A 20,443-nucleotide genomic window follows, 5' to 3' on the forward strand; every position below is an offset into this window, starting at 1 on the left:
AATATGAATCGATGCGGTCGTAGCTCGAAAGCTGCGCTTTCAAATAATCCCCGTTTCGTGACGAAAGAATTTCATTGAATTCAGTAACGGCGGGGATCAAACTCGTACCTACGGGCCCATAATGCTCCAACTGAGAAAAAGAATTTTCGGGTTAAGGCAGTCTGCGCAGTTTCAAAATTTATTCACAAAAAAAGGCTGAAAATGAACCTTCGTTCTCCAAATTATCCAACTGTTCCATCCTTCGGTTTCGCTCCTGTTTGCGCATTATTTGGGCCAACATTCTTTCTCGAAGATAGTCTTTCATCGCTTGGTCCAGGGCTCTTGTCAATGCGAACTACGCGAGTACGCGAGAAAAGTTTTTATAAATTATCAAAACTGGACTTTAGATCGCGAATATCGTTGGAACGGTTGAACTTAGGGCAAAAGTCCAAAGGACCGTTCTTGTAGAGTACGAAATATTCTTCAAAAAAGTCCCCAGCGGTATTCTCATATCTCCAATCCTGAGAGGAGATCGAACGTAGACGAATTTTCAGAGAGAATTTGAAGGTTTCTTAGATCGACTCCCAGGACTGAATTATTGTAGATGAAGAAATGAGGCCAAGGACATTTTCATAGAAAATTTGATGCGCTATAAAATTGGCCCTATGGATTTTTGCTCTATCTCCGACCATTCTGACAGAAATGCCGATCAAAGGCACATCCTCGAAACTTGAGTAAATTCCATGAGCCTCGCAACACATTTTTTAAACACCTCAAAATTTTTTAAACTGAAAGCGTTCGACTTACCTGACAGAGTTGCAAGCGTGTCATTCGATTGGTAATTTTGTTGGATTCCTGTCGCTTGTTGCTAGGATTCCCAGCCTTGGTCCCATCCACGCAATTATTGGCGCGCTCGTATTTCCTCAGTTTGTGATTATTCGAGCTGCTGGCAGCTTTGCGGCACACTTTACCGAGTAAGTCTGATCTTCCGTAGCGGAAGCTGTCGTGAAGAAATTCGTGTATGTCCGGATTATTCGAGTTGCATAAAGGGTCCCGATTGTGCGACGTCACTTTCCGGAAACCATAAAGATTGAGCTGTCTGATGAAGCTCGTGATGTTGTTCGTTTTGAATATCGGGTTTCTCGTCCCAAGATATTGGTCCTGAAATTTTTTGTAATCGAGGAGTATCGTGCCGCCGTTGGTGCTCCATCTGATCGCTCCGGTTTCACAGTCGTTTACGATTTTCCACAATTTTTGAGGAAATCTCATCAACAGCATGACGCAGTCGTCGTCTTGCATTATCTCTTGGCGTAATTTTTTTCGCTCGCCGCTACAATTCACTCGGAAGTTTTGACAACTCGCGACACTATTTCCATAAACACTAACGAATAATTCAATTTATTTATTATTCTATTTGTATTACTCTATTTTTATTCTCTTTTTAAGCACTTATCGCTGATTCTCGAATGTGCCAACGACCGCTCGCAGTCGACGCGTTTAACAGTATGCTGTAGATGCCGCTTTTTTGAGAAAAAAAACGAACGTTATTAAAAATAAAAACGCATCGTCCCTCGGCAACAATGTAACGCGAGGGGGCGGGCGGGGCCGAACTCCCTGAATCCCGACACTCTCGACATCGCTTCCACGAACTGACGTTTCACGACGATGAAGCGTACTTGTGTGACTGGTAAACGTTTCGGAGCTTCTGAGCCTTTCCAGAGAATTTGAAAACTTTTGATAAATAGGAAAATGAAAATTGAAAAAAAAAAAAGAAATATCAATGTGAATCAAAATGAAAACAGCTGCGTTGATTTTATCATCGCGAAACGTCGTGACTTTTGGAAAACGAAGAAAACTGTCGTTTGCTTCTGTCATTTGCAGTAAACATTTCCACTTTTTTAGTAACTTTTTAGTGAGAAAATTTGTCTTCCCAAAAGCTGACCAGAGAGCTAAAATTATTCAGAAATTTTATTTTTATTCTATCGATGCAATAAACTGAGAATCATGCGCAAAAACTCGTTAGCTGCAATATTTTAGTATGATGAGTCGTTTATTATTGTTCGAAAAATAAGTTTCGCTTGACAATTCAAAAAGAGTGATAAAACTGATTGAATAATCCTCGTTGCGTGTCAACGTTCGAGACATTTTAATTTCGCCACAATATTTCGAATCGATCGAACACCAAAGGTTCTTCATAAACATTTTTATTGAACATCGACAAACCGTGAATTCCTCCTGCACCACGTGCTTCGTCGTGAAAAAGCGACAAAAATTTCACGCATAATAAAGCTCGCTTTAGCCCACGACGAACATTTGATAAGAGTAAAAAAAAAAAAAAAATAGGATTCGAAATTCGAGGCTGAGGACTATTCTCTATTCAGTGATTCAGTCCACTTTCGGATCTCCAGTGCGGTTCAGGTCAGAGAGCCAATTGAATGAGCCCCCAGTATCAAAGGTCAAAGTTCCATCTCCAAGACGAACGCTATTGAGAATAATTTCGTCTCGCTCTCGGAATGAAAATGCCGAAAGAAGCGCGCAGCCCCAGACGTTTTCATCCGGAAGCTTTTTCACCGGAACATCACTATATAAAATCCCCGCGCCTCAGGCTTCGTTAAAACGACTTTTATGTACATATTTATCAGCTACGATCGTATTATACATTCATTGGATTAGTGATTCATCATTTTTCGCACGCCGCGAAAGAGAATCAGGCGAAAATCATATAAAAATTTATAAATCGCTGTTGCCACGGCGTTAGAACGTTCGTGTATGTACATCGATGGATCGATCACTAATTATCGTTTGCTCGCGTGCTCCAGCGTCGCGGGCACGTTTGAATAAATTTATAATACTTTCGCTCACGCGAATCGCCGGCGGGGGGGTCCGGGGCACGGAGAATCAATCAGCCAGAGCCTGAAGATACTCGATGTGAACGGCGGGTGCCGGGAGAAGATAACCCTCGGTATCGAGAGCGTCCCTCGACCTGACGGTGACCGGGCCCTGCGGTGGCCTCGGCATCGTCCTCTCCTGGTGCTTGTCCGGGGTCGTTTCTTCTTCCTCATTTTTCTCCCGCAGCCGCTCGAGAATCTCGACGAAACGCGGCCGATCGCGAGGCTCGGTTTTCCAACAGTCGCGCATCAACCTCGCCATCGATCGCGGCGAATCCTTCGGGGGGGTGAGCGTCGTACCCTCGATGATCGACTGCACGACCTGCGGACCCGAGACTCCGAAATTTTATCACGACTCCGGGAGTGGAAAGCGTAAGGGGGAATAAAATTGAGAAAGTGAATTCGAGAAAAGGTTTTCTGAGAAGGCAATGATGTTTCTTTATACGAAGAAAATTTGGAGGAATCGTGACCAAAAAATGATATATTCGATGATACTGAAAATTTGATTTTCAACGATTTCTTCAATTTTCTGTTTCGACGCTGAGCGCCCCGTTTATTCGAGCCGGCGAATCGAGTGCTCGAACGCCGAACCAAATTGAACCACGTTGAGTAAACAAATTTCATTTGGTTCCCCAGCACAAAATTCGACCGGATCGAGCGATCGATTTGTCCATAAAGTGAGAAAAATAATCGAATTCATAGCCGACCTCTTCGTTGTTGCGTCCATAGTAGGGTTGCTTGCCGTAGGAGTAAATTTCCCAGAGAACGACCCCGAAGCTCCAAACGTCGCTTTCGAGAGTGAATCGTCCGTAGACGACGCTTTCGGGCGACATCCATCGAACGGGCAGTAATCGGGAGCCTCCGACCTACTCCGGGCGAAGAAAGAGGGTGCAAAGCGAGCGGTTATCGTCCGTTTTTGTCGAGCTGTACGAATCGATCGGAATAAGGTAAGCCCGGGCAACGAACCTTGTAATAGTCGCAGGTGTAGACGTCCCGAGACATTCCAAAGTCGGCGATTTTCACCGCGAGATCCGCGCCGACGAGGCAGTTCCGACAAGCCAGGTCCCGGTGCACGAATCTCTGACTCGAGAGGTACGCCATCCCCGCGGCGATCTGCATCGCGATCCAATCCAGGGCGCTCTAACGCAGAGAAACATTTATCGTTGCAGACGTTCGGACAAGCGACTGGTGACGCGGACGCGCCAGAATAACAACCGCGTTCTCTTTACGACTCTACTCAAAAACAACTCTGCTCTCAGGAATATGGATCAGTCGACTTGGAATTTTCGAAATCGAAATTCTCCGACACAGTTTGAACGATAAAAAGGGCTCTCTCAGCCTGCCCAGGACGATGCCAAAAATCGGCTGACACGGAGTCTTTTTTAATAATTCGCAGCTACCTCTCTCGCACTCACGGTCGCGATATACCGACTGATCCATCCTCTTGAAATCTTTACTCCAAAATTCATAACATTTATACGTCTACTCATGTAGTACAATCCATGATCTTTAATATCTCCAATCATGATAAATGTTAAAGAGGGTGGACGTTCTCTTAACCCTCTCGCGGACCGTATGTTGCTTCTACGCAACACGCGCTTCCAGGCCCAATAAAACTGCATCGGTCAGTAAGGTCGGGGTTCTAACTGCGTATTTCCATCAAGCAAGGTTAGATTGCACCTTAGATACTCCTAAACCAAGAGATAAACTGCTTTAACTCATCGAAATATCAATATGAAGTCGGCGTTTCATGTTGAGTTGGCGTTGTGTGAAAAGGTGCTTTAGTTATCGCAAAAGAAAAGTGGGTATACATTTTTTTTTCGTACTCCAAACGTTATTTCCTTTCAAAGGGAAGCTAATATGATGTATTTAAGGTATTCGGTGCTAGATTCATTCGTAAATTTTCCTGATTTTGCTCCCCAAGGACCTGGTGCTGCGCGCAGCGAACATTCAAAAATTCATATTTCCCAACAAAAAAACCGAAATGTCACAATGGATTCGGAAACTAGAAAGTATTCTGAGATAAAATTATGAAGGGAATCATTTTCCGTCAACGCGAAATAGGTCTCGGTTTGAGAGGGTTAAGTAAATCCGCAGTTGTTAAGAAGCGGAGTTGTTAAGGAGGTTGGATCACGAAATCAAAATAATGAGAATGTGATCAAATTTCGTGACAACATTCTGTGGCATCGAGTATACAAATACAATTTTTTTCAAAATTTTTTACCACATGGTCATCGAATAATTGAGCGTTAAATCGAAGCTCTTATGCGCACGAGACGTATAACCGTATAAAAATGTAAACTCTATGCTTACACACGTGAACTTTAGCGTTCAATTACTCGAGATGGCTCAAAAGAGTAGCAGAAAAATCTAAAAAAATGATATTGTCATATGCATTTTTAAAGAATAAATTTACCAAATTTTAGGAAATTCTTATAATTTTGAAATTTTTAATGTTTTTAACGTGTGGTTTAGCATCGCAACATCGTATCGTCGCGATCCTCCTTAACCTCCTTAACATTTAGAGGAGAACTACTGTTGTTGAATAAATAACTGAGAGTAGAATCGTTGACTTGCCGCAAGACGCTCGACTCTTGCAAATCTACTCGATCACATTTCCTCTCCAAAGATTTTTATATTTTTAACGTGTTCAGGCAGATGAGGCAGATTATTAATGACAAAAGAGGAGCCATATTGGGTTCTATTGACTTAAAAATTTGAGAGTGGAGCTGCTAGGAGCAGCGCTGTTTTTGAGTAGAGCCGTGAAGAGCACTCGGTTGTTATTCTGCTCGCGGACGCTCACCTTGCTCAGCGGAGGATGCGGCTCCAGCGTCGATCCTCTGAGCAGCCCCGCGAGGTCCCCGTAAATCATGTACTCGAACAGCATCCACGGGCCGTTCCCCGAGTCTCGCGGTACCACACCCAACAACGAGAGAATATTTTCGTGCCGGAAGCTCGACATGATCTCGACCTCGCGCATGAAATCCTCCTCGGCCTCCCGCGTCGCCGAGTCTTTGAGCACCTTGATCGCTACCGTTTTTTTCTCCCGCTGGTGCTGGGGCTCCTCGACGTAGTCGGGGACGATTTCGCCTGCGGTGTACGGAATTAATTGGTTAAGTAATTTGCTTATTTCCTGAACGATTCCGAGGGCGGAAATGATTTGGTGTTTGAACGAAGGACCTTTGAAAACTTTGCCGAAGCAGCCCTCGCCGATGTCGCACAAGAAGACGACGCTCTCCCTCGCGAGGATCGGGATTTCCGGCGGCGCGAAACCGAAGTATTGCAGGTTCGGGGTGTATCCGTTCGCCAGGAGCAAACCGCTTTTCAGACTCTTCGGGGTGATCTGCCTCAAGAAATTCGCGTTAAAAGATCGGGATCCCCTTCCCCCGGAATCGGTTGCATGCAGTTCCCAACTTACGTCCAGGCTCGAACACTCGGACGCCTTTTTACCCGTGCACTTTCTGCGTCGAAGCAGATACCCGAAAACGCTCAGCACACCAACGAGAATCAGAACAGCCAGCGCTATTCCCGCCACTTGCTCCGGCGTCTCGGCTCGCGAGACTCCCGCTTCCATCTGAAACAGAGTCTGATCGATGCCGCTACGATTAGTCCCATGGATATGAAGGAAATTTTGTGACTAATCGTGGCCGCCAACGGAATGAAATTCGATGAGAAAACTCAAATTATTTGTTCATTCCAACACTTTTGCTGGATCGAATGAAGGTTTTTCATTGGAGGAACAAAAGTTTCGTTGGAGCAATCGAATCAACGAATTTCTTCGGTTTTTTGCGATTTTTATCCATCCCTCTACCGGGCCAAATTTTTTCAATCTTTTCTCAGGACGAGACCGAACAACGAACCTGCTTGGCGACGGGGAGCCCCGTCGTGCTCGCGTTCCTCGTTTTCCCATTGGGTAAAATAATGTTGTAAATCGGTCTCGGTGTGACGGGAACTGCTGTCGAGAGACGTTGCAATATGAGCGATTGTGTAAAGATAAAAGTGAATGATTTTCCTTGAATTTTCCTCACCCAAAAGCCGATTCGGACATTTGAGGTCTCTCGTAGGTGGAGAAAGGTCATGAGGACAGACGCACTTGGACGTGGTCCTGCTGAAGCTCCGGCAAGCAGCCTCTTTGCCGCAGACGTCCGGGTTTTCATGGCAGTTCACGGCTCGGTGCCATTCGTCGTCGTTGGTAGCTCGGAGCCTCGTCGCCGTCGGCGCTGGCTCCCGCGTCGATTCTGTTTCCCCCATATTTCAACGTGGCGTCAGATACGAAAAACTCATGAAACGAGTAATTTTGCTATCGCTATTGAGCCGTGGAGCCGAGTCCTCCGGGATCGTGGGCATTTGAAAATAGTTGAAAAAACGGAGGGACAGAGAGAGAGAGAGAGAGAGCGAAAGAAAAATCGAGTCGTTTGTTCGAGTCTCTCTCTCTGAAAACGGGGATCGCGCGCGGCCACTCGTTAAATCATTAACGAGACGTTGAGACGGAAAAAAACGAAAAATAAAGTTGCTCGTGCGGGGCTCGGATGCGATTTTTACGAACGCGGATAATCTCGTATCGCGCGTGTGTACGCGAACGTTCGATGCGTACATAGCGAGGATCGTTGTCCAACTCCGCTGACCGTGGAGATAACGTTCTGACCCGTCGGCGTTACCACGAACGAGGCGCTAATGAATGCCGGCCACTGTGCACGGTGGCCGCGGCCGCGGCGACTCTCGAAGCGGGAGTTGGCCTGCCGCGTCTTTTCGTACGACTTCCCCACGTGGTTTCTAGACCTTTTGTGCGTTTCTCCCAAAGGAAGGTTCTCGTGAATTTCACGAAAAAAAATCGAGCCCGAGCCGGTGTTTGATTGATCTCGGGCGCGAGCGACCGCGTCCGCAGAGTTTTGCGTCTCGCGGCAGCGGGCGCGTATCAAGATCCACTTAAATTGAGACGAGCTGCAAGTCGCGTCGCGGGGACCCGGAGCTCGGCGTCCCCGACAGAAATGGCGTGCACGCGAGAGAAAACGCTGCGACGGGCAGCCTCGATGCTCATCTTCGCTTCGGCTCATTGATCAAGCGCCCGAGCGCGATTCCCGATTCGTCGGAGTCGAGGAAAAGTTTTTCCGAGAATAAAATCGTTGCGTCCAAGTGGCACTCGATCGCGGGCGATATCGATTTTGTTTTTTCGCCCCCGCGATCCCCGGAGTGCGCAGATAAGTAGAGACACGTCGCTCTGGATGCTGCAAACTCGCATGCGAGTTTGCAGCATCCAAAGACGAGGCACGAGTGAGGCAGCTCGCGTTAATCAACTCGCCAATGTTCGCGGACGTATATCGAGTGTCGGGAAGAAGAGCTTATCGGATTTCGCCATGCAGCGCGTTGATGTATCGCTGACTCCGCCCCCCTCCCTTCCCTCGCCCCGTGCACTGTCGATCAAACTGTAAATGCATGCAAGCGAGCACGAGTTCGAACACTCTGAGAGACTCGTGCTCCCGGCTCCGTTGGGTTAATGTCCGCGAGAATTATTAAATTCGAAAAAGACTTTGGAACGTTTTATCGAACGGGAAGGCTCGGAGGCATGCAATTTCGGTATCGGCGGAGCAGTGTCGCGATAGTTTACCTGAGCGCTGCTGGCCCGCCGTCGTCGCCGCGAGTCCTCGTCTCTTGGGCATCCTCTCGCGAAACATCTCGCATTATCCGCGCACCGTTTTATCACTGGCTGGATCCATAGAGGGAAAGGAGGCAGAGGAAAAGTTGTCGAGTCGCAACGCTCTCGAGAGTCTTGAACAACGAACTGGGAGCACTCGTCTCATCGAGCAATCGCATTCACGAGTCGGTATTTTCGAGTAGATTCTACACTTTTGCATCCTTCGGGTTCTGAGCGATCGGGAGGATTCAAGCTCGATTGAATCGGGACGCGTGATCCGCTCGCGCGGGAGCGATAGCAAGCGCAAACTCCGGTCAACTCCGGGACGGGGGAGCCTGCTCGATCGTGAGAAATTATCAATCCTCGTCGCACTCTCGCCGCGCGTTATTATTTACCGCGTTTGTTCATTTTTCCCCTCACAATCGGAGGCGCGCGCTCACTCGCCGTTTATCTTTGACGCTCACGCGCCAACGGGCTTCGAGTTTCATTTCGCGTTCGGGTTTTATCGCGCGGCAGATTCTTCCGCTCTTATTCCCCCGTTTTATCGGAGATCGAACAATTTATGTGGCCAAATTGCCACCGCGGAGTTACCCGATCGAGAATTTTTTCCCGCTTTATTCCGCCTCGCGCAAAAGACTCGAATTTGTCTCCGCGGAATTTCCGTGGGCCAAAGAAACTGCGAAATCGAGCGAAGCACCGAGCGAGCGGAGAACGCGGACCGAGGAGAGTCTCTCGCTTCTCCCCAACACCACCGATCACTCACTGGTGCGCGCCTTTTCCAACTGCTTGAGAAACCCCCCGACTGGCGTCGAGTCCGAGAGCCCCGCGAGACCGTATGGCTGCTGCGCTACTCTCGCATCTCGGCCAATACAGACTCTCGAGCCTCGGCTCTCCATTTTATTCTCGCGGTATGGTTGTACGTACACAAATACGGTGCGGGCCGAGCACGAGAATTCAAACGACACCCACAATACGCGAGAGGCTAGAAGAACAACCGGCGCGATGCCCGCGGCCCCCTCGCGCGGACGCGCTGGTGTCGGTGAGCGGCTGCTGGAAAAACGCTTGCACATACGCGCCCTGGAGTATCTCGAGCTCCTACGCTCCCGTGTCCGCGCGAGAGTGTTTATCCGAAGAAAACATACCGCGGAGTTGGCCCAACTGGCAGCTCCGCTCGCGTCAACGGCCGACGGACCCTCGATTTCGAGAAACTATTTATTCCGAGAGTGAAAAACTTGGGCTGCACGCCCGGACAATGCGAGGCTTTTGTCTTTCGCGGCATCGCCTTCCCGCGATCCGACCTTTTCGCATTTTCATTCATTGACGCGCGCCCGCGCGCCTCTCTTCGCCGAGAGTCTCATTATAGTATACGTCCGTGCACATGTACGAGGCGAGAGTCGCTGCGAACTCGCGATCCTTCCTCGCCCCCGCGCCTCCAATCGTGTTTTCTCTTTATTTTCCAGTTCCCCCGACGACGTCGGTAATAAGAAGAGAAGCCCGAGCGCGCTATTAACCATTCTTATTGGCTCCGACTTTTGCTTCCTTCTCCCTCGCTTTTTTGCATCCCGCACCGTGGTCCAGGCGCACAACCGAGAACGATAAAAAATTCGCCCAACTTTATGGCATTGTTCGTGTTCTCGGGACGCGCGCTCCTCGCACCGGGATCCTCTCCGCGTGACTCACCGTCGCCGCGACGCGATCCGTGCGTACAGCACCTATTATGACCGCGCCGGTGTAAAACGTGTATTTGCATTCGCCGTCCCATTTTTATGTCCGCATAATGTATGCCTGCCTATATCATGCAGTTTTTAGGGGCTCTGCCATCGCGCTGCACCGGCAAAAGTCCTCGCTCGTCGCTCCGCCGAAATGACCTCTGGCATAATGGCCTTTTCTATATTGAAATCAGCTCACCGACGTGCAGCTCGCACCGCGCGATCATGCATCTCCATCCTCCGCGGGTCGATGCCCAGCCGACGGAATTTCCTGGCCATTCTCGTTGCCTCCGCACCGCGAGCTGTGTAATACGCACGCGGCGTATTACGCAGGATTACCGCTCTTCCGAGCAGCCAAATTTTTCGGATCGAGTGGGCGGCGAGTGGGACTCGCGCGGTGGCTCCACTCCGAATAAGGAGCACTTTGGGCATGGCGACAGACGCGGCTAAATATGCGCGATGTGCGCCACAAGCTCGACCCTTTCCGGCGCGGAAACTCGTCGCTCTTCGAGCTGTTGAGGACGAATTTTCTAACATTTTCAGCCGACATCGGCTCGTCGTCGATCCGCCGGCCAAGAGTGAAGAATGAAGATTCGAGGAAAAGACCGAGCCGAACGGTCCTTCGGACCGGAAATACCGAGACATTACGCGGGGAATCGACGGGAGATCGATCGCGAGCTGGAGAACGCCGAGGCGACGCGACCCGGCCAGGAGACGCGATCGCTTCAGCGCAGAGTACGCGCGACCAATGAAAAGCACGTTCCCGTGCGCTCGTGTGCGGGGATTCAGTGCCCGGATCGGTGTAGCTCGTAGGCGAGGGTGGGCGTGCCATGTGGTTTCCTCAGCATCGTAAAAATGGATTTTTAACTAAAATCGAAAAGTGCTGTTAGGATCGCATAATAGGAGAGATAATGCGGGAGGAGGGAGCGCGCGCGGGCAGGAGGCTCGTGCATATACGCAGAGGCTCGGCGTGGCTCGGCACAAAGTGCGGCATGTTTATGCTGGAAGCGGCCACTACAGTCTCACACCTGGCGATGAAAATAGCGCACTTTCCTCCCGCCTTTTTAACGCGAGTTTCCCCATCCTAGCTCTCGATAAACAAGGCTCGAGAGGGACTTTTATATATTCTTAAGCTCGTACGCCACCCGTTCCCGGTGACGCGATAATACACACAAACAGGCTTTGGAATTCTGCTTGGAGCGGCGGGGTCCGGGGGGGGGGACGAGCGATTAGAAAATAAGCTGAGAGTTGGCTTCCGCGAGCTGCCAACAACTCTTTCGTGTCACGAAACGGGCATGATTTATTGCCCGCGCGATTCCGACGACAACGCGCGCCTCTCGATATTTCGTTTTTATCAATGCACGATTCTCCGCGAAGTGAAACCGCGCGTCGCGTGCTCGCTGCCTCTCGATCTCCGATCTCGACCTCGTCGCACAGACTTTCTTCGACTCTCAGCGCTCCCAGAAAGCGTATACGGGACGTGCGGCCCGAAGATATAACTCCTGTCGAATGCGCGATTTATTATCCCCCACGATAATGTCAAGAGTCAAGGTTCGTTGCGAGCCTGGACACCGGGCACGCCGAGCGAGAGCGATTACGAAACGTGATTCGTCACTCCAACGCTGCATCGCTCACGAGTCCTGTCACGAACGGATCGCACGAACGCCCTTGTTCGGACGAGGGGTTTCGCTGAAGCAGACTCGACGCGTTCGCAGTCACAGGAGAGCCTCCAAATGACCAACTTTCGACGCTATTTTCCCTCCTGCTCGCAGCTCTGCGCGAGTCTCAGGACTCGCAGCAAAGAATATGTTCGGGAAAACACGCTTCATGGGTTCCCGTACTTTGCCGATTCTCGGCGACCACTCTGGGAACGGTACGAAATAATTACAGCGAATATCAACAACCGCCCGATTTATTTTTCCTCGGCAATTTGTTTTTTTTTTTTACAGATTCGTGTGGTTCGCGTGCACGATGGCCTCGATAGGCGCGGTCGTCGGAATCATAGTGACGATTTTGGAAAACTTCAGCAGAGATCCCGCCCTCGTTGGACTCGACACCGAGACCGGCAATTGGGTCACCAACTTTCCGAATGTTATACTCTGCCAACGCGATCCCGATTTCGACTTCGGGCCTGACCAATCGGTGGGTTCGGGCATCGCGCTCAACTTCGTACTGGGAAAAGGAATTTGTTGATCGAGAAATGAGTTTTCTTCGGATCAACTAGTCCTCGGAAACGGAATTAAAATTCAACAAAACTTTTGTTGGTTCAACGTTCTCTGGGAAGTTCGCTTCGATCAGCAAATTTCTCATCTCAATTTTCTCAATTTTCGTCTCTCCACGGAGTAGAAAAAAACTGACATTTGCCCCCACTAAAAAAACGACTTTTTTGCTATTTCTGCGTCCGAGCACAGAATGCAGAGCACTACAAGGCGATGTACGCGTGGTCATGGCGCACGGGGAGCGTTCGGCAGCCCGGCTCGAATAAAATGGTGGGGACGCGAGGTTACAGCGAAATTTTTTATCGCGCTGCAGCAGATTGCAAAGATGTGTACGAGGATTGCCAATACGCGTAAGCCCCCCAGTGCAAAAGCTGCCGATCGAGTTAATAATTCAACTCCAATATATCAGGATTTTATAATCGCTCCAGTGGAAAAGCGGTGCCGTGCGGCGAGCTTTTTCGGAAGGTTTTAACGCCTCGTGGCGTTTGCTGTTTCATCCCAGCGACTCGGATCACCAGGGAGACAAGCCCGTGGGGATTTTCCGTCCGGACCAAGGCCTATCCTATCAGGTAATCTGTATGATAATAAGCGCACAGCAAACAGCTCACTCCCATATGACTCTTGAGGGATTTCGTCGCGGGGCGAAAAGTCCTCGTGATAATCCTCGCAGTGACGCGATCGCACCAGAAATTAAATGGGACGAACTTTCGGTCGCGCGGTCCGCAGAATCTGCGAGACTGCATTTCTGAGAGCGTCGACGGAGAAAATTCCGACGATTGAACGTACCAATAAAGAAATAGTGAAAATTTTTTCTTTCGCAGGTCAAATTGGTTCGGTATTTATTTTGAACGCATACGAAACTGTTTTGAATTGGCGGTTTTTTAAAGATTCTTCAAAATCTGAAAAATTTTTCGTCCCGTTCGTGCGGAAAGTCATTTAAAATTTGTTGGCACAACGAACGGGAAATTTCGCGTTTTGTTTACGCGAATAGTTTCACCTCAAAATTTGCAAATACGATGAGTGTTTTTTTTTAAATTTCCAGCAGCCGAAACCAAATGTAGAAATAACAAAAAAAAAGCATTTTTCTCCATGCTGTTCCGCAGCGTCGATTTATTCGACGAAGAGACAGCGCCGCCCGAGCGGGGTGCATCGTTCGCGTACCACGCGACGGGAGGGATGAGCGCGAGGATAACGATACAGTTTAGTTACGCGACCGCAGCGATGCAATCGATATCGTTGAGTCGTCGCAAGTGTTTCCTTGCGTCGGAGTATTCGTCGTTGGACGGTTGTCGGAGGGATTGTCAAAACAAGCGTTCGCTCGAGGCGTGCGGTTGCCTGCCCTGGTTCCTCGTCTCGACATCGGAGCTCGATCAAGAGAAGCGCGAGCACAAAGAGTGCGCTCGTCCAGCCGATTACGATTGTTTGTCCCGGGCGAGCGGAACGGTTCTGGCGAGATGCGGTTGTTACCTGTCGTGCAATCACACGTCGTACGAATTCAAGCAACTGGAATTGTCGGACAGCGATACCCTGGAGATTCAAATGACAAATTGGCCGATCGTCCTCTACAAGCACGACGTCAGATTCGATTGGCTGGACCTGCTCGTATCGTTCGGCGGAATAGCCGGACTTTTTGTCGGCTATTCCCTCCTGACCACCGCCGAGCTCGTTTACTATTTCTTCCTCAGATCATACTGCGGCGCGGTACTCGCGACGACAAAACCGAAAAAAACCAATAAAACGATTCGGATACGAGTTTCCTCGGCCTCGGCCCCGCTCCGCGATCGCCCATCCGGCACCTCTCGTATCCAGCGCTTCGATTACACGAGCAAGCATTTTTACTACCACGATTATCACTATTGACCTCATCCGAGATGCCAAGTTACTGGCAACTCGTCAATAAACACACAAAAACGACTAAATAATCAGCCCCTTTTCCAACAACTCTTTCCCTTTCGTGCAATTTTCACCTCGTTATATTTTCAAATTTCAACTTCATCGTAGACCGTTCCCATCGTTATGGAATAACGAATCCAACGGTATACGATTGAAGCTCACTAGCGCGTATGGGAATCGTTTTATCCCGGAGAGCATATTGGCCTGATTATCCAGCTCACTGTGAGCTTTACATTGGATAAAAAGAATGGCGGGGCTCTAAGGTTAATGATCTACTCGATATTGTTTCATTAAGAAAGAGTATACCCTGTTGATTTATTTCAATGAAATCGTTTTATTCGTTAGTGATGGACTGTTAAACGAGAAGACACTTTGAGTAGAGAAAAATCTTTTTATCCTCCTAATTCTTAAATTTTTCATAAATATAGATAGTTCATATATAATATTTATATCGATTTCGTATTTATACAATAATGCTCTTTCGCTTTGTTTGTCTCCGAAGTCGAAGGAATTGGTCTATCGAAGCTCGTACGAACATATTGAGTCGCAATCGAGTGTTTTTTGGCGGTAAAAATGAAGAGACTGGCGCAGCGCTGCTGCCTAATTCGGTAGACAACGAGACGTCGAACGTCAAATAAACGGTGCAGCGTTCTATTTCGATTTGACAGATGGCACGTGCCTGGGCAAATTTTTTTATACTTAAATCACTAAATAGTCAATGTTTTTAAAAGCGTATTCAATATTTCGAGTATCAAATATGTCACGGGCTTTGCGGGATAACCATCGATCTCGTCAAGTTTATTTACAAAATGTTCAATGGCTTAGAGCAAGCCCGCGGAAAGCCTTGTGCCCTAAAAATGGTGCAATTGTCATCGAGCCTTCCCGATCGGGCGCTCGCGGCCGACGGAAAAACTCGATCGACTCGCGCCGTATCGTCTTTCTAGATCAAAAAATACTGTCGTCTTTCTAGATCGTTTCTATGTGTCTGTGTATATAATATATTTATGTATATATATATATATATAGATGTATCCTATCAAAATTTTATTGAATAATCATATATTCAAAGTGGTCGATTTGTTGGTTTAATAATTGAATGCTTTGTCATTATTGCCTCGAGTCGTTTTGAGTGTTTTCTTTTTCTTCTGTTTCAATGAACATTCGCTGCTTGCTTTTTTTATCGCATGCAGCCAAGTGCGAGTGCCTTTGTCTCATTTCGGTTTTGGGATTATATCGCGTGGATATTTTTGCTAGTTTCGCGTCGTTGTGCGACACAGTTCGACCAGATGAGGTTGCAATATTTTTCTGTTTGTTGTTGTTGTTGTTCGTTCGTTTTTTCACTCTTCTCTACAAGTATAAAAAATTTGGCAAAAGGGAGAAAGTGAGAGTGAGAAAGAGAAGTCTAGAAGCAGCGTCGGGGCTACGCGGTCCGAAGATTAAACCCCCGAACCATTCGCTATTGGATTATTTTATAATCTAAATGCGTAGCCGCTACCGTCGTTGTGCCGCTCGAGCTCGGCGCTACCGATGGCCGCATCCTATCGATCGCACTCAGCAGGGCCACCTTCTCACTCGATGTCTCCTCGTCCTCCCTCGGCGACTGGACCGTCTCCGTCTCCTCTTCCTTCGAAAGAGCCGAATTTTCAGGCTCGCAATCGACCGTTACTGCGAACAAGCAAAAAAATTCATGTGTTTTCCCTTCTCAATGATTTTTTCAACGATTCCGTGGCGCGAATACTTTCGCTACAGCAGTTTATAATTGTTTTTTCGACGTTCGCTCGCGGCGGGCCCGACGCCATTCTCTCGTTCGCGAACAGTTTTTCACTGCGAAAGAGTGTTTTTTAGTTCTCGACGGTTGTCTCGGTACGAAAAACAATTTTTCACCACGAAGCAAATTCCAAACAATGATGTAATTTTATTTTTAAACAACTTTTCGTAGTTTCGATTACTCGATGTATTTAAAAAACAAAAGTAGTTGACGAAAGGTCGTTTTTACCTGCGGATTTATCGAGCATGTCGCCGTTGGTGCTTCCGAGTCCGGTGTCCGACGATCCGAGGAGTCTGACATCGGGAAAATTCGGCACCACGATGACGACGCCGTCGTCTCTCGGTGAGGTCGTCACAGATTTCATTCTCCTTCCCATCGGGCAAGTAATCTCGTCGAGATTAACCATTTGGGGGCATACGGAGCTGTGTGCGTATTTTAGTTTGTGCAGCGGCCCCCGGGGGAGGAAAAAAAATCGGAGGAAAAGTTAGCCGAAGGCGATTCGAGGGGTGAAATGCGCGCGATGAAGGAGCACCGACTCACCTGAGAGTGACTCTTTTCTTCACTCGACTCCCCAGGTCCGAATGGCCCCGATGGATTTGTCTCGGCTTGGAGGATTTGACGTCCCGGCAACTTTTGGAGGTCGGTGAACTCGGCTCGGACAGTTGTTTGTCGACGAGGATCGGCTTGAGCACGGTCGTCGTCGCGGCACAGCTCGTAGCGTCTTCGTTGCTCGTCGAACTTTGAGCCACTCCCATGCTCCTCGCCTCGTCCGGATCCTCGTCCTCGTCGTTTCCGGCGGCGTCGACGCCGCTCTCGTCGTTGCAGCAGGCCAGAGGCAACGTCAACACTCTCTTACGATCCTCCATGTATAATTGTATAAGTTGGTCCAATTTGGTCTCGATGTCTCCGACCTGCGACCGATCGAATTGGACTCGACGGGGTCAACACTCGCTTTCTTTTCTATCAATATCTCGCCACGGCTGCCACCCCTTTCCTATCGCGGTCTCATTCCCCCCTCGAACCCCCGAATAACAATCAGAAATAACGAGCTTTTCTTACCTGCCTCTCGACTTTCACGACCCTCGACGCGAGACTGACTTTCGATGCGTAAACGTCTCTCGCCTTTGAGCCTTGTTTACCCAGTATTTGATCTAATCTGCGCAAACACATTCGAGATATCGATCCTTTCGTTTCACTCAAGTATTTACTTTTTTTAACATCATCTTTTTATACAGAAAATTTCGCATCTCATTTTCTAGGGAGCTTTTGTTCTAAGAGTTTCCCAGCCAATTTTATTGCTTCAGTTTACAAAGCTGCCCATTCCAAACACCGCGTTTCAGCTCAGTTTTTTTTGTACCGAGATATTATGGCAATGGGATATTTCGAAATATCTTTTCAAAGCATTTCCAACTATTTTGAAAAATCGTGAAATTAAACGAACTTATCTATACACGAAAAAGAAGTGATTTTGATTACTTCCCAATCAATAATTTCGTTAAGCAATTAAAAACTGTACTCTCACTTTTTCATCCTCATACGTCAATAATGAGAATTTCTGCAAGGAGACCGGAAATATTTCGGACGTTTACGAGGCTCCGATGTTGAAATGGAACGGCAATAAATTTATTGGCACGAAGGGGGAAGTGTATCATCGAGCGAAATAGCCAAGCGATACACGCACAGAGACGCGCAAGAGCGAGCGCTCTCGGTATCTACGATAAAAATGGATTTGGGATTTATGTGTGCAGGAATGCGTATATTCATTCTATTATAAATAAAGCATCAGAGATATACGAGCGACAGCAAAAGCGTTGAGACAGAGGCAAACAAAGCGAAGCGTCACTATAAAAATGAGAGAGGCATGCGCCGAATAATAGATACGTCAAATTTATTGGATGCCGATTTTAATGTGCTTTTTAATAATAGTCGATCGTCTCCCTCCGTTTGCGGCGCGGCGTTTCGTCCTTTATTGCAGCGCACTTTATACTTTATTCTCCGACAGTCGAAAAGCCCGAGCGTATTTTTGTGTAGTCGAGTCTGCAGGTGCATGCCCGGACGAACGTCCTTTGAAAGGTGCGTTGACGTTTCGAATGGGAGCTTTCGCGGAAGACGAAAATTACGTTATTGTTCGAGGAGCCTGGGCTTTTCGGGCTGCTGCGCTGGAACGTTTGTCAACTCTCAAACGAGACGAGAGAGAACAGAAAGGAAAGAAAGACAAAAAAACGGATTTTCCTCCTCGACAAAGTTTTGACGCGCATGTTTATGTGTTACGCGACAAAGACGCAGGAACTACAACACGATCGTTTATTCCCATCAGCGGCCCCCAAAGATTCGAATGCCGGAACAAGGAAACTGCGCTGCCAAGCTTCCGGGAGGTTCTGCGCCGGTCGTCGTCCGCGAATATCCGCGGGAGTTTGCGGCACGACAAAACGAAAAATAATGGATTACGAAAGGCAGGATCGACGAGGGGCTTTCGCTGCTTCGTAAGCGAGGCGGATAAACAAAGAAAATAATGAGCGCGTGCGTGACCACGTGCCCGAAGTTTCTAGAGCGTTTAAACTGCACAACATTGAACGGGAGTGGCAAACGCGAGTGCAGGAAAAGGTGGAAAGAGAGAAACGTGGGCGGTGCGTATGTCAAAAGTTTCGTACAAACGAACCATTAGATAAGATTGTACGAACGGGAGAGCGAGAACAGGCTCTTGAGAAAAGCACACAAACGTTTGACGCGCGCGAGTGACCCTGGAGCTGGTTCGCAATTCATACGAGTCTTAAAAAGGCGTCGGCAAACTTTTCCTCGAAAGATTTTCCCTCCGAGGAAAATTGACTGAACAAAAACTCGCCATAGTGGAGATTTTCGTTGGGAGTTTTCCCTCCCGATTATGAACCAGCCGCCGGAGCACGGGGGAGAAGCGGTTGCAGGAGTCTCGCGGGGTAGTAGAGGCAAGCCGGGATGTTACACCGACCAGCCGATCGGAGCGCAATGAACTTTAAGGAAGTTTCATCAAATTATAACGGGCTGAATCTAATAGAGCAGGTACCTGAACTGGAGGTTTCGTACGCGGTTCAGAAGGTCCGCGTGTCCAGAGCTGTACTGTTCGATCACGTCCTTGACGTCGTAAGGTTTCAGTGCTTCTCTGAACTTCTTGCGGGCCACGAAGTACTTCAACTGTCAAGTACACACGACACACCGTATACAAACTGTCCTCACCACCATTTTTCTCTTCATCCAAGTCAATTTCACATTCCCTTCCCACCCAGGAGCCCGTTATTTTTTTCATTTACCGTACTCCGTTCGCGAGGGTGTGATTTCAAGAAAAAAGCTCTTCGACGAGAAAATTTCACGGCTTTTCCGATCTTTTGCCCCCCCGCCCCCGGCGACGATAATCGTAGATAAATCTGAGCGCAAAAGGCTCGAAAGTCATAAATTCAGGGACGCTCGCAAAGGGGAAATTGGGATGCGAGACTGGCCAGGCGGGACTTTTGATCCTCATATTTTTCGGTCTCCCTCGCGGCGAGAGCCGCTCGGGACGATCTACGAATTGAAAGAAGAGTCGGTAGTCACGAGTCGCGGGAAGCAGAAAGAGGGAAGGAGCCCGGGCGGGGAGTGAAATAGAAGAAACGAGAGAGTGAAATTAGCCGCGAGGTGAAGAGTATTAGCGAGGACGAGAGTTGTCTTTTACAAATGTAAGGGCGCGACGGAGCGGACGCGAGGGTCGGTAACAGATTGCTGGGAAAAGTTGGAATCGCGGCCGCGGGAAAACGTTTCTGTCAACGGTTTCCGAGATAATTAAAAGAAGAGAGAGGGGCGAGGGTGCGAGGCGCGGGGCTCGCGGGAAGAAAGAGAAAAGTGGGTCGTTCGTAATCGATCTACTCTCGGTCTCGAGGGGGACGCCGCGACGCTCTTCCACCTCCGCACACGTCGCCGTAGCAACATTATTCTTGTACAAAAGAGTACGACGAGCCCTCGTGTCACAGAGGGCTCAACCTCGCTATCTATCGTGTCACAGAGTCTACTCCTCGTCTTTGCACTCTTTGTCATTATCGCTTTCATCTTTTCTTCCTTTTTTACGCTCTCTTCTGCTCCTCCTCGTTTCCCTCTAATGGGCTAAGTCTTTCGGCGCGCGCTCCCTCCCCCGTCGACTCATCGTGCACGCAGCTAATCGAGGCGCGATCGAGCAGCCGAAAATAATCGATCAAACGCTTCGGCAAACACACATCCTCGGGCTGTCAGCTTTCTTCGTTCGACGCTCTCCGCCCGCTCGATCTTCCGACGGACCCGGCGCGGCTTCTAACGCCCGTTGCCTTAAAACACTCCCTTAGCTTTTTATCTCTGCACTAAATTCCAGCAGAACT

The 20,443-nt window shown here is 48.6% G+C and overlaps 4 protein-coding genes across 10 annotated transcripts in view; 1 reads left to right on the top strand and 3 right to left on the bottom strand.

Moving 5' to 3' along the window:
• Positions 1–7: 7 nt before the first annotated feature.
• Positions 8–1,917, bottom strand: LOC122410458 (heat shock factor protein 2-like). The gene is made up of 3 exons (XM_043418599.1): positions 787–1,917; positions 208–334; positions 8–130 (listed from the first exon to the last, which is right to left on the bottom strand). Exons 1-3 carry the CDS (start codon positions 1,276–1,278, stop codon positions 81–83), a joined length of 669 nt encoding a protein of 222 aa, XP_043274534.1. The 5' UTR covers positions 1,279–1,917; the 3' UTR covers positions 8–80.
• Positions 1,918–2,010: 93 nt separating this feature from the next.
• Positions 2,011–9,346, bottom strand: LOC122410455 (muscle, skeletal receptor tyrosine-protein kinase-like). 2 transcript variants are annotated; one of them, XM_043418595.1, is made up of 9 exons: positions 8,473–9,346; positions 6,896–7,105; positions 6,728–6,819; positions 6,286–6,453; positions 6,048–6,210; positions 5,671–5,957; positions 3,834–4,007; positions 3,575–3,733; positions 2,011–3,189 (listed from the first exon to the last, which is right to left on the bottom strand). In XM_043418595.1, the coding sequence occupies exons 1-9, from the start codon at positions 8,537–8,539 to the stop codon at positions 2,878–2,880; spliced, it is 1,632 nt and encodes a 543-aa protein (XP_043274530.1). In that variant the 5' UTR covers positions 8,540–9,346; the 3' UTR covers positions 2,011–2,877. The 2 variants fall into 2 exon arrangements, with proteins under 2 accessions (XP_043274530.1, XP_043274529.1); XM_043418594.1 differs by having other exon boundaries at positions 6,728–6,822.
• Positions 9,347–11,863: 2,517 nt separating this feature from the next.
• On the top strand, positions 11,864–14,631 carry LOC122410868 (sodium channel protein Nach-like). The gene is made up of 5 exons (XM_043419319.1): positions 11,864–12,081; positions 12,158–12,350; positions 12,620–12,777; positions 12,856–12,996; positions 13,531–14,631. Exons 1-5 carry the CDS (start codon positions 11,942–11,944, stop codon positions 14,285–14,287), a joined length of 1,389 nt encoding a protein of 462 aa, XP_043275254.1. The 5' UTR covers positions 11,864–11,941; the 3' UTR covers positions 14,288–14,631.
• Positions 14,632–14,634: 3 nt separating this feature from the next.
• LOC122410767 (potassium voltage-gated channel subfamily KQT member 1-like) overlaps positions 14,635–20,443 on the bottom strand; it is a 33,631-nt gene continuing 27,822 nt past the window's right edge. For 5 of the 6 annotated variants that reach the window (XM_043419174.1, XM_043419176.1, XM_043419177.1 and 2 more), the window contains 4 exons: positions 17,148–17,244; positions 16,629–16,999; positions 16,317–16,510; positions 14,635–15,985 (listed from right to left, as the gene is read on the bottom strand). In XM_043419174.1, the coding sequence (XP_043275109.1) occupies positions 15,777–15,985; positions 16,317–16,510; positions 16,629–16,999; positions 17,148–17,244 (871 nt within the window). In that variant the 3' untranslated portion in view covers positions 14,635–15,776. Of the gene's footprint in view, positions 15,986–16,316; positions 16,511–16,628; positions 17,000–17,147; positions 17,245–19,128; positions 19,257–20,443 lie in introns of all 6 variants that reach the window. The other variant, XM_043419175.1, reaches the window with a different exon arrangement.

The sequence above is a fragment of the Venturia canescens genome, chromosome 5, assembly GCF_019457755.1.
Source record: "Venturia canescens isolate UGA chromosome 5, ASM1945775v1, whole genome shotgun sequence".
Classification (NCBI taxonomy): domain Eukaryota; kingdom Metazoa; phylum Arthropoda; class Insecta; order Hymenoptera; family Ichneumonidae; genus Venturia; species Venturia canescens.

Bases quoted from the DNA above. Each gene is read 5' to 3' on its own strand.
- LOC122410458 (XM_043418599.1), bottom strand. From the start codon at position 1,278: ATGCAAGACGACGACTGCGTCATGCTGTTGATGAGATTTCCTCAAAAA. The intron at 335-786 runs GTAAGTCGAACG...GTACTCGCGTAG, and splicing joins CACGCTTGCAACTCTGTCAG to TTCGCATTGACAAGAGCCCT. The intron at 131-207 runs GTTCATTTTCAG...TCTTTTTCTCAG, and splicing joins GGATAATTTGGAGAACGAAG to TTGGAGCATTATGGGCCCGT.
- LOC122410868 (XM_043419319.1), top strand. From the start codon at position 11,942: ATGACCAACTTTCGACGCTATTTTCCCTCCTGCTCGCAGCTCTGCGCG. The intron at 12,082-12,157 runs GTACGAAATAAT...TTTTTTTTACAG, and splicing joins CGGCGACCACTCTGGGAACG to ATTCGTGTGGTTCGCGTGCA. The intron at 12,778-12,855 runs GTAAGCCCCCCA...TAATCGCTCCAG, and splicing joins TACGAGGATTGCCAATACGC to TGGAAAAGCGGTGCCGTGCG.
- LOC122410455 (XM_043418594.1), bottom strand. From the start codon at position 8,539: ATGTTTCGCGAGAGGATGCCCAAGAGACGAGGACTCGCGGCGACGACG. The intron at 6,454-6,727 runs GTTCGTTGTTCG...GGCATCGATCAG, and splicing joins GGCTCCCCGTCGCCAAGCAG to ACTCTGTTTCAGATGGAAGC. The intron at 4,008-5,670 runs GTGAGCGTCCGC...TCTCTGCGTTAG, and splicing joins CGCATCCTCCGCTGAGCAAG to AGCGCCCTGGATTGGATCGC.